This window comes from Castanea sativa, chromosome 2 (genome assembly GCF_040712315.1).
Source record: "Castanea sativa cultivar Marrone di Chiusa Pesio chromosome 2, ASM4071231v1".
NCBI classification, from domain to species: Eukaryota; Viridiplantae; Streptophyta; class Magnoliopsida; order Fagales; family Fagaceae; genus Castanea; species Castanea sativa.
This window is the reverse complement of record NC_134014.1, coordinates 9,385,626-9,398,723: the sequence shown is the minus strand read 5'-3', so window position 1 is coordinate 9,398,723 and position 13,098 is coordinate 9,385,626. Positions and strand designations below refer to the sequence as shown.

General features: G+C 31.7%; 1 protein-coding gene across 1 annotated transcript; it reads left to right on the top strand.

Moving 5' to 3' along the window:
- The first annotated feature begins 1,590 nt into the window (after nt 1-1,590).
- LOC142623299 (vesicle-associated membrane protein 724-like) lies at nt 1,591-6,368 on the top strand. Its single transcript, XM_075796694.1, has 5 exons — nt 1,591-1,929; nt 4,015-4,156; nt 4,267-4,378; nt 5,758-5,820; nt 5,901-6,368. Exons 1-5 carry the CDS (start codon nt 1,740-1,742, stop codon nt 6,048-6,050), a joined length of 657 nt encoding a protein of 218 aa, XP_075652809.1. The 5' UTR covers nt 1,591-1,739; the 3' UTR covers nt 6,051-6,368.
- Nucleotides 6,369-13,098: the final 6,730 nt, after the last annotated feature.

Below are 13,098 nucleotides of genomic sequence, written 5' to 3'. Positions count from 1 at the left end.
CTCAAAGGATATATGAAATTTTAATATATATATATATCAAACGGATAATTAGATAACTGATCGTTTTCGGGTTTGTTAGGTTTATAATTAAAATAATAGTATTGGAAGTTGTTCTTATGATTAAGAATGTATTTAGATTAATTTATTTTTATTAATTTATTTTATTTAAAAAATCAGTTATGCAAAAGTTTAGTTGTATCCCAAAAAAATTGTTTAAAAATAATATACATATATATTATTTGATTATTATTTTTTCCATCTAAATTGGTGGAGAACAAACTCTCATTTTAAGCTAAAACAATTAACCTGCCATAGGAATTGTTATTTTATTATTATTATACATGATACAGGTAGCAATGGAATGATTCAAATTTAAATTCTCCTTGTGAGAAAGATTGGAAAGAACCGTTGAGTTACAAGGTTTTTGACAAAAAAATTATATAAATTTTGTATCTAAAAAAAAAAAAATTCATTTTAAACTCTATAATTTATAAAGAACAAAGTTTGGCTCCAAACATGTTAAGAGCCTTAGACTTCAACCCCCAATAAAAAAAATGACATGTATCCCTATTATGTGCTGTGCACATGATGTTTGGAGCAAAAATTTTCCATTTATTGAATAGTTTAAAATTAAAAGTCTGGTTAATGGGTGCCCTTAAAGCATTTGTTAATTAACTATTTTAAGAAAGTTTTAATATTATTTTTATGAAAAATATTCAAAAGATCAGTTACTTTTTTCCTTTTCCATAAAAGATTCCGAAAAATATTTTGCTAAATGAATGCCTATAGGGCATCCATTAGCAAAATCCAAAGATAAAATCTAATATCAAAAGTTTCAAATTTAACCTTATTACAAAGTAAACCTTATAGTTTTTTCAGTGTTAATCACACTCCAAACTTTTAACATTGTATTAATATACAATATGAGTATTTTAGGCTTGATTTTTCAAATTTGATTGAGGTTTAAATTGATACGATTTGAAACTAATGTAAGTATAGAATTTTATTTGTAATAGAAGTCTTAAATATAAAGGTAAAAATTAATTTAAAGCAATCATTTAAAAAATGACAGAAGGGAGTTTCACACACATACACTTAGATTAGGCTAGAGTGGAATTCTATCTTGTATAAAAAAAAAAAGTTACATAACCTATTTAATGAGTCATATAACTTATTTCAATAATTTAATGAGTTGGGAGATCTAATTTAATAAACTTGAATGACTTATGGGTTTGAGAAAATTCCTTAAAACCTGTTTAAACCCTTTCCTTAAAAGGGGAGAGAAAAAAAAAAAAAAAAAACTATGATCCCCTAGTTTTTTTTTATATGAATGATTCCCTAATTGAGTTCTTTTTATTTATTTTTTTCTTTCTTTCTTTCTAGAACATAGTATTAGTACTTTGTTTTTGTTTTTATAAGAGTATTTCTTAAGACATGGTCACAAATAGACAATCTCGTTGAATAATCTTTACCTTGTAAACATTCTCAAAAAAAAAAAAAAATCTTTACCTTGTAAAGAAAAGGTCCTAAAATTGGCTAGTCCTATCGTAATAATTATAAATCCCAAGTCTAAGACAATTATATATCTTCGCAACAAAGAAACAGACCAATATTAGCATCCTCCAACTACAAAATCCTATTCTTAACGTACAAACCAGAACAAGTTTAGTTCTCTCTACCAATTGTCTCTGTAGCTCAATCGCCCTTGTCCTGAGCTGACTCAGTGCCAAACACACACAATGAGTCAGGAATCGTTCATATACAGTTTCGTGTCCCGAGGCACTGTGATCCTTGCTGAGTACACCGAGTTCACTGGTAACTTCCCAGCCATTGCAGCTCAGTGCCTTCAAAAAGTCCTTGCCTCAAACAGCAAGTTCATCTATAACTGTGACGGCCACACTTTTAACTTTCTCGTCGAGGATGGCTATGGTAAATTAATCATTCTTTCATTTCCCAGTATTTCTCTCTGTTTTGTACTGGTTTTTTTTTTTTTTTAGCTGGAAGTTGAATTATGAGAGAAAGTGGTTGGATCTGGTCTGAAATGGCTGATTTGGTGTGGGGTTTTACTTTAATCCGAAGCTAAAACTCTCACACATGGAGTTTTGCTTTCTGGGTTTTGTTTATTTTCTTGTTTTCTTTGAGTTCTTTTATTAAAGTTTAATTTTTTGCATATCACACATGGAGTTTTGTTTTCTGGGTTTTGTTTATTTTCTTGATTTCTTTGAATTTATTTTTTTGCATATGATATTCTGTGTGCAACAGCTAAAAGTAAGCTAATTTGTTGTGTTCTGTAGAATTGAGTGGGTTCAAGAACTTTCTTTTTGTACCTGAGTTTAAAATTGCTATTTTTAGAGTTATAGACTTGTAATTTAGTACATGCTTAATGGGAATTTAGCTTTCAGGTGCATGTGGTCATGAACATGAATTCAAAGTTTCCATGAGAATTGTGCTACTTAAAACTGCCAATGAACATTTTTAGAGGGTTTTGAGGTTTAATGGGGTTAATCTCTAGGTATGACCTTGGTTTGTTTGGTTAATTGATGGATAAATGCTGCTGGGCATGGAGGTGTCTATATGATGAAAGCAATCAAAAGAAAATAATTAAAGTTTGCAGGAGAATAATAATGATGTGGGGGTAAATCCAGACAAATGACATAACAAATCATTCTACCTTTACTTTTAGACCTTAGTTGAGCTTCTAATTTTTGACTTCTTGACCAAAAAATTACAGCTTAATCTTTGCTTGGCTGGTGGGAAATTCGTTGTACAATGGGTTTTTTATATTTATGTTTAGAGGAGATATACCATGGAGAACGCCTGTGGCATGAGGGCATTCAGTTCCTTTGGCACTTGTGAATGGATCCTTTCACTAATTATAACTAGGGCTTCTTATAATTGTTTATATAGCCTACATTGACCTAGTCAGACCAGATGCTAGTCATAATTTTTTTTTTTTTGAGAACCGATACTAGTCATAATTGAGGCTTCTCATAATTGTTTCAAAGTTGAAATGACACTAATGTCCTTAGAGAAAAAGAGATACAATGATCTTTGTTTCCTTTTTTCTTCAATGAACCATTGTATATATGTATCTATTTATTTATGTATGTATTTGCTTTAAGTCCTTTTTTCCTAACTATAACAAAAAAGTCTGTTTTGACCAGTGCATCAAACTGTCAATATCATTGGCCCCCAAACAAAAACTTCTTGTTTTTCCCTTAGGAGGGCGTTTGGTTCGCCGTGATGTGCCATTGATGTGATGCACATTACCATATTGTCACATCTAGGTGTTTACCATAAGTAATGTAAGATCACCTCTATTTAAGAAGGTGATGTGATATATTTTGTAATCTTAGATTATGGTAATGTTAGAAAGAATTAAATGAACCAAACACCTTAATGTGACATTAAGGTAATGTGCATCACATCAAGGGCACATAATAGTGAAACGCCACCTTAATTTTGGATGTCACTCAGATTGTTAACCCTTTTTTCATGGTCTATATTCTGGGCCATGTGTTGCAGATAATTCTACCTCAGAGCAGTTTCTGTTTTGGACACCAGATACATATTATACTATATAGCCCTTGTTTGTATCCAGTGCTGGATGGACCATTACCAGATCTATATGCTTATTCTGTGTTGTGCTTTATGATTTACTGCTAATATTCTTTCGTCCTCAAGGTTTTGAACGTCTGTGAAGTCGCCAACGAGTTGTGGCAGTATTTCAGATATTTTGTTTAATTCTTAAAGCAGTTCTTATATGATAGAAGCCAGAAAGAGATATGATCAATAATGTATCTTGTCTTTGAGCACATTAATGCACAAAGTGTATTGAAGTGAAGCAGAGTTGTTTACTAAGTTATAATAGTTGAGAATGTAACCATCATTTCCAGTTCTTAATAGGTGCAAATGCAAACTAGCTATACTCTTATCTTCTATAATTTTTTACCCCTCCCTCTAAATTATATAATTCAAATTATTAAATTTGTGGCTTACTGTGTGAATTTGCAGCTTACTGTGTTGTTGCCAAAGAATCTGTTGGCAAGCAGATACCTATTGCATTCTTGGAACGGGTGAAGGCAGACTTTAAGAAAAGATATGGGGGTGGTAAAGCAGATACAGCTATGGCCAAAAGCCTTAACAAGGAGTTTGGGTATGTTCATTCATGAAAATCTGACTCCTAAGTATGATTTGTTGTTGTCTATGGATTTGACTAGAAAAATCACATTACGAGGTAAAAGTAACATGAGTTTAAATTTACAGACCAATAATGAAAGAGCACATGAAGTATATTGCTGACGATGCAGAGAAGTTGTTGAAAGTGCAGGCTCAAGTTGTAGAAGTTAAAAATATTATGATGAGTAATATTGACGAGGTAAACCATTGATGTTGAGTGAACTATGGATGCTTTTACCCAATACTGTGCATGTGCTCAAATCTGTTTTCAGGGTTATATGTATTCTGGTTTGACAATATGCTTCTATGGTTCTATTTATATGCATTGCTCTAATGAGTGATGTCAGTAGTTTTTTTTTTTCTTTTTCTTTTGAATAGAGAAAAAAGGTGAGAGGGGGTGGGGGGGTGGGTTCTGGAACTGTTTAGATTCAGAATGAAATATGTTGCCCTTTCCATGTAATCCAAAGGACTAGGAGGATTAGATGTTCCTGTGGGTTATCTCTTCATTGTACTCAGGAGGAAACTCTACAGATTGAAGCTATCCATCTAAAGAATGCAATTTTAGAATTGAGTATCTTTATTTTCCTGGTTTTAGGTGTTAATATAGACAGTAAAATGCTTTTGTTAGTAAAATAAGGACAATTTCTGGGGGAAATTTGTACCTTGGTCTGGGGTGTGATCTTTTTGTTATAGTTAAAATGACTGTTTTGATAGCGACGAGAGACTTGTAATTTAGTGGCATTGCTTTGTCTCCTTTACGAGGAGACCCATCTCCCAAGTATCAAATCCCTCCACCCTCATTTATAGTAACAATTGGACCATAAAATAAAATAATAATAAAAAACCCAGTTCTGCTGGCATACTGTGTTGTCTAAAGTCGAGTGGATGTTTTGTGGCACACTATCTTTACACAAGGTTTTCCACCGAAACAAACAGATAAAATTATCTGTTTGTTTCGGTAGAAAACTTTGTGTAAAGATAATTTTCTATATTTTTCAGTGTTTGGTAGCATCAAAAAAAAAAAAAAAAAAAAAGTCAAAGGAAAACTATCTTTAGTCAATTTAAAAAGTATGATTTATTTTTAGAGATTGTTTTCCACTCATTTTTTTTTGGAAAACAACTCAATCTCATAGCAAGCTTAATAAGAGAAGTTAGGAGATTCTTTTTCAGCTCATTTAAGGTTGCTACCAAACATAAGAAAATGAGATAGTTTTATAGAAAATGTTTTTTGAAAAATAACTCATTTTCTAGAAAACATCATCGCTGAAACAAACAGAGATTCCAACCATTGGTACGTGCACTGTGCTGACAGAATTAAACGTGTCATGTCATGGTCTTGATTAAATGACTGCCTTTGATACTACGAAACTTTTGCTTAGTGAAACTTTCACATTCGATGACTCATGTTATCTCAAAAGGCTTGATTCCTATTATTGTATTTTCTTTCCATGCTATATCCTCCGGCATGCTTTAACCTAGCATGCTTAAATTGCATGATGTGAAGGTCACTTAAATTACAGGGGAACCAAGCAAAGGAAGTTGTGTTTTATGTTATTTGACTTTATATGTGCTTTTCAGGCTACTGGTAGAGGGGATCGCATAACTAACATTTCTCAAAAGGCCGAACACCTACGTAGTGAGGTAATGGATCGGAGCAGGACTTGCTTGTGGCTTTATCCCTATGCTGACTACTGAACAACTTTCTTTGTTGCCATTTTCAGGCCGAAGGATACAAAAAACACTCAACACAAGTTAAACGGAAGATGTGGTATCAAAACATGAAAATCAAGTTGGTTGTTCTTGGAATCTTATTACTTCTGGTTCTGATAATCTGGCTTTCTATTTGCCATGGATTTGACTGCACCAACTAGTAGAACTTTTCTTCAGTACACAGAAATGCAAAAAAAAATTACAGACATCTATTCAACAATTTGTGCTTATGAAACCATCTTCTGTAACTTGGATACATCAGCAAAATCACGAGTAAAATTTTGCTGAGCAGGATGGTCCAGAAATTTGCAAGTTGATGCAGGTCTTCTTCTACTCTTTTTTTTTTTTTTAGAGAGAGAGAGAGAGAGAGAGAGAGAGAGAGAGAGAGTGAGAGTGAGAGCTACGTCATGTTGGTCTTGTCAAATATACAGTGATATGTTGTTTATTATTCTAATATAGCAAGTATTTGTGGTAGTCAAGATCATTGTGCAATTCTGGACAATTTTAGTGATTTTTTTTTTCATTAGATTTACCTTCAATCTTCCATATAACTTATCAAACCATCTGTGAATTTTCTCTCATGGGGAACATGTGGAGCTGTAGGCAAGTATTATTTGACCAAAAATGAATGCTTGTGCCTAAATATGTTGGAAAGTGTTTGTGAAATTCATCTGACTAGGCATGTCTATTTTCAATATTCGGGTAACTCTCTGCAAGGAAATAAGCTATTCAAATGCAAAAATAATATTACTAATTTTGTTATATAAATCTTATATACTAATGTGTCAACTTTAAAATACAAAAAAATTAAATTAAATTTTTATTTATTATATTGTTGATATGGCGTCAAATCAATTACATTTCCGTTCAATTAGTGAATATGTTGTAACAAAGTTGATAGTAATTTTAGCTTTAAAAAAAAATGGACGGACTGATTTTAGGAAAAGGTTAATAAATATGTTGTAGAAAAGTTGATAGTAATTTTAGCTATTACAAAAAAAAAAAAAATGGCCAGAATGATTTTAGAAAAAGATTCATGCATGATCAATTTTTAAGTTCAGTTTTTAGTTTTAAGTTTTTATGTACAGCTTTTAAAAAATTTACATTTTCTAATTTTTTTAAGGAACAAAAATATTTTAGCATACTTTTAGTAAAAAACTAAAAAATTTGTTTTTAAACCGGCATCAGGTGACAGCCTTTACACAAGAGCTTAATGACTAGGGGTGTGAATGAGTTGGGTTGAGGGAATTTTTTGACCCAACCCACCATGGTAAAAAAAAAATTTGATCCAACCCAACCCATCACATATGTCCAACCCAACCCATGTGGGTCGGGTTGAACCCATGGGTTGGATATTTTTATTTATTTATTTATTATTAAATTGAACCCATATTTTTTTTATTAATTATATAATATATTTAAATATCTATTAAAGAAAGTAATAGGATTTTATATTATATATGTTTGTAAAAATTGATGAAGTGCTCTACAGTTGGGTTTTAACTTAAAAAAATATTTATTAAATATATAATATATTTTAAATATATATTAAAATATGGGTGGGTCGTGTCGGGTCGGGTTTGGCGGGTTTGTAAATTTATGACCCAAACCCAACCCGACCCGCTACAAATTTTTTTTTATAACACAACCCAACCCACCAAGCCCTAAAAACCAACTCAACCCGATGGGTTGGGTCGGGTTGGGCGAGTTGGTGAGTTTTCTGCACACCCCTAATAATGGCTATGGGGCTTGCTCTTTCTCTTTGAGGCCTTAGAGTGCTTACCCAAATGATTGAGTTATATTATTTGGGTGTTTTTAATATATGTGTAAGTAAAAAAATATATAAAAATGTATGTAATATTATTTAAAATGTGTAAAAATAGGTTAAAACTAGCTTTCCAAATCCTCCTAAATCCTAGAAGAATGTCAAGGACTGACAATAATTGATCCATTGCTAATGATAATAGATAAAGACCCATTGCTTCAAAAGTTGCTTTCACAAATATTTTTTTGGGTCCAAAACAACTCACACCCCTACACTACTTTGTGCCCCACATAGTTTTTATGTTGGACCAAATTTGAGCCCAATTGTAAGCCTATGAATTCTTTTCAAGCGGACCGACCCCATATCCTTTATTACAAAGTGTCAAAGCTCATGTTACTTTGACATTCCAAGTTCCAACTCTCACTTTTCTGTGATTGCTGGTCCAACATTTGATGATTGATAGGGGTTCAAATAGTAGCATCATCCAGTACTTTTTTTAACCCAGGTTTGGATGAGCAAAAAATTCAGTTATTATTTCCAGCATTTTAAAACTCTATATTTCTAGATATATACTTTTATCCAATATATTTACTTTAAGTAAAATAAGATAAATGAAACTGACAAGCAATGAAAATGAAGCATGCTCTTCTTGAAAAAATTTCTAAAATACTTGGGATTGTGCCTGCAATGACTTTTCCACGACAGAAGCACAACATATATAAAAAGTTCTTCTAGGTAGAATTTGGCAAGGGGTAACTTTGTAAGTGTGGGGAGTAAAAAGACCCTGATGGGGATGTGGGCCTTTGGGCCATACTAAGGAAGGCCGACCTGCTCTTGGGTTTAGAACTTGTTAGTACTACGGGTCGGCCCATACGCCGAGGATCCGAGGATCCAGCCGAGGGTGAATTTCCCTTCGGACGGACACCGGAGAACCCGGGACTTCATGGTAAAGGTTAGGGAATGACACGGTCAAGACCAATGGTTAAAGGGGGTGAACCCTTGAATGTCCTAGAAGCACCAATGTTAGAAAAATACCAAAGATAAAGGCTGCCACCTCCACATTAAAAACCCTGCACCTACCACCCTGGCCGCATTAATGGGGAAGTGACACCTGAACAGTGGAAGGGAAACTTCTGGTTACTATTCAAAGGCACTGAGAAAAGAAATATCTAGGCTAAGGGGGAGTTAGGGCAACACGTGTACAAAGTATCAAAAAGAGGAGTATTTAAGAAGTAACCTAGAACAGGAATGGGGGGCGCCCTTTTTTGTAATCTAAAAGAAAAAGAAAAAAGAGAAAGAGGTAATATAAGAACAGCTCTCGGCTTACGTCCGAGCAGGTTGATTTACAATATTCCTTGTTGTTTTCAAGTGTTTGCAATCTTTGGCTTGTTATTTAATCATCAGACACTTCTAACCTGGGTTTCAAGCCCACACTCTACAAATTCATATTGTTTAAGGCTCATTGGGTCTGAGCCCATAACTGTTCTTGGGGCTAGGTGCAATTGTGCACTTACAGTAAGTACTGGCTTGAACCCTGATGGTAGCAAGTTTGCTTTATCCATGATTATTGTTAGATGTAGCCATACAGGGTCGTAAATAAACCAAATTATATATGAATAGCCCAGGACAAAAAAGTTTGTTTATGTTTGTTTTGTTTAATAAATAAGTCAAGCTTGAACAAACTGATTTTAAGTATAATAATGTTCTCGTGAATTAGTTCGTGAGAATGTGATTTGATTAAAGTACTATATATAAAATTATATGTTTAAAATATACTCATATAGAGTTGAGGTTGAATTATATAAATTTATAAATAATTTCATAAGTTATCAAATTATTACTTACAGTACAAATAATTCATTTTGTAGTAAAATATAAATAAACAATTTTTGACCATAGAAAATCGATGAATATAATTGTTTTAAGTTCATAAATACTGATCATTCTATTTAATTAACTCAAATAATACCATTTCAATTAAGTTGTAGTTAGTAATTATTAACATAGTTTGTGAAGGGCTAATTTTTTTTAGTTGTGATGTTTACTAACTTATGGGTTAAATCAAGCAATTAGTGAACATGTAATTAAGCTTGTTTGACAAAAAAATGAATTGAATATGTAATTTAGTTTAGCAATGAACTTAAATTCAACTCTTGTTTGAATAATTTTAAAGGAAAAAATTTAAACTTTTTATATTCGACTTGGCTCAATTTGTTTATAGCTTTAACTTAATAATCTCTGAAAGTTAGTAGGGACTAAGGAGCTACTATAATTTTGTAAATGTATAGGCCACGACGAACTTCTTTACTCTTTTCCCTTAAATAAACGGTATAGTAGATATTTTTTTTTTTCAAGACTATAGAGATTCTTTGTACTTGAACTCTTTCTCCATTTAAAGTTCCTTGCCAAACTATGAAAATGAAACTATCCCAAATGGATAGTGAAGCATGCTCTTCTTGAAAAATTTTCTAAAATACATGGGATTGTACATGCAATGACTTTTCCACAACACAAGTACAACATATGTAAAAAGTTCTTCTAAATAGGGTTTGGTGAGGGGTAGATGAATTTTTTAGTACAGGCTCGAACCCCAATGGTGGCAAGTTTGGTTTGACAATGATTGTTGTCGTTATTGTTTGATGTAGCCATGTATGAATTAACGGAGAAAATAAGTTTTTACCCTTTCTTTTTAAAATATCTAGCAAAATATCCTATGTCTGAAACTAATTAGGAAAATGTACCTGTTTTGAAACTTGATTTTCTAAAATTGAGTTTCAAATGTATAATTTGATTTTTGAAACATTGAGTTAAAGCAAACGTGGACTTAAATTTTTTTTTTTTTTGGAACTTGAGATCCAGAAAAAAATTTTATTTTTATTTTTCAATTTGCTATAACTCGATTGTCCAAAAATTGAGTTTTAAATTGAAACTCAATTTTTAGAAATCGAGTTTCAAAATAGAGACATTTCTCTAAATAGTTTCAGATATGGGGTATTTTGCTGGATATTTATATAAAAAAAAAAAGAAAAAAAGGGGACAAAAGCCCATTTTCTCCATGAATAAACAAAATTATATATGAAGAGCTCATGACAGAAAATGTTTTTTATGTCTGTTTATTTAATAAATGAGCCAAGCTTAAACAAATTGAGTTAAAACATAATAATGTGTGCGTGAATTAGTTCATTAGTATGTGACTTGATTGAAGTACTATATAATATTATGTGTTTAAAATACACTCATGTAAAGTTGAGGGTGAATTATGTAAATTTATAATTAATTTCATAAGTTATTAAATTATTACTTGCAATTTATTGATAGTATAAATAATCAATTTTGCAGTAAAATATAAACAATTTTGACCATACAAAATCGATGAATATAATTTTTGTAAGTTTATTAATAATGATCATTCTATCTAATTAACTTGAATAATATTATTTCAATTAAGTTTTAGTTATTAATTATTAACATACGTTTGTGAGGTATAAATTTTTGAGTCGTAATGTTTACTAATATATAAGAAAATAATAGGTTAATCAAGCAACTAGTGGACACGTAATTGAGCTTGTTTGACAAAAAAGTGAATTGAATATGTAATCTAGTTTGGAAATGAACTTGTGTTAGACTCCGACTTGAATAAATTTAAAAGAACAAATTTGAACTTTAATACTCAGCTCGGCTCAATTTGTTTACCGCTCTAACTTGATAATACCTTAAAGGTAGTGGGACTAACCGACTAAGGGGCTACTATAATTATGTATAGGCCACGAGAAACTTCTTTACTCTTTTCCCTTAAATAAAAGGTATAGTACATAGAAGAATTTCAAGACTATAGAGATTCTTTATTATGTTCATGAACTCTTTCCCCATTTAAAGTTCCTTAACATCTCCATCCAAGTATATTATATTCGGGCAGCCTTTCCATCACATCATTTTCCATATGGTCTCAAAGTGTTCACAACGATTTGAATGCAAAGGTACACATGTGCTCCTATTATTAGTTTATAACTGAGAAGCACCACAAGTCATCACTTGCCTACCACACTATACTTTCAAAGAGTCTTAAATATATTGAGTCCCATGAAATTAAGGTAGGCGCTGGAAAAGCTTTCTTACAACGATAGCCTAATTCCACATGGATGGTCAGTAAAACATAACACAATAGGCAGTAGAAATTTCAACTCGTTGAGGCATATGATTCAATAACGTAATATAATATGTAAGGTAGAGTGCTTGGAATAGACTATAAGCAGTGCTAGTTTCTATGAACCATCTTTATAAATTCTTAATTGTTGTCATGATTGGCACTAGAAAAGTGGTACAACTCTTTCGGTTGTTTTTGGAGGAAAAATGATAACCTCCAAGTCATTTGGCCATGGAAGAAAACCTATAGGGATTAGCCTATTGGGCCATATACGTATCGATATGGCAAAGAAATTCTGAACCAATTGTTAATTACCGAAAGTACAGAGAGAGCAATGTCACTCAACTAACTTGGCTTGACTTATGCATCGAACTGATGCGGCTAGCTTGATGTTTCTTTCACTCCAAAACCGAAGAAGCATTGTCTTTGGATTAGTTTGAAAATAACCATTATTGTGACTATAGTCCAAGATAGAGCTTGCATGGGGACTTGATCAGTCAAAAGACAATGATGAAATGATGTGTCATGGATTTATGGTACACGAAAACGAACATTGGTGCGGTGAAACTTGAACCCATACTCAACTTTTATATTCTTAAAGATTGAAAAACTATCTGGAGCAGGTTTTGCAAATGGAAAATGCAAAATCTATTACCAATTTCTATATAAACACCTATAATTTGATGTAACATTGAATATGATTTGTGTCACTGCATCAATAACAACTAGCAATGGGCTCGCGCAATGCGCGGATAATACTATAAGTTGTTATACGAGAAGATTATATAGTATATTCAAAATGTTTTAAATTAATATCATGAAGTAGTGTTGCGATAAATCAATAATATGAAAAAGAGGTTGTTGTTTAATTAATGATGTAATACAAAACTAGGGGATGGAGAATTTAGACTATAAAGTAAATGTCCTATGAATTAGAAATTAGTAATTATATGGTGTACCTAATAAGTTGATTGTTTGTTTATTTATAGTTTTTATTTCATCGATGCATTGGAGTTAGTATATAAATTTTGGACAAAGTTTAACTATAAAATTGTTTGTAGCCTTAGGCTACAATCTTACTCAATAAAATAAACATCATTATATATTTTAAAAATCTAACCGTTGAATTGTATGTTCTTTATACTCCTAATACACATATCAAATTTTGTATTGATCGGATATTATTTACTATATGATCTATAAGTTTATATTTTATGCATAATTTTAAACTACAAAAACTTGCAAATTAAACAATTTATAGATGACATAATTATTAATCTTCAATTTTCTAAAAATTTTG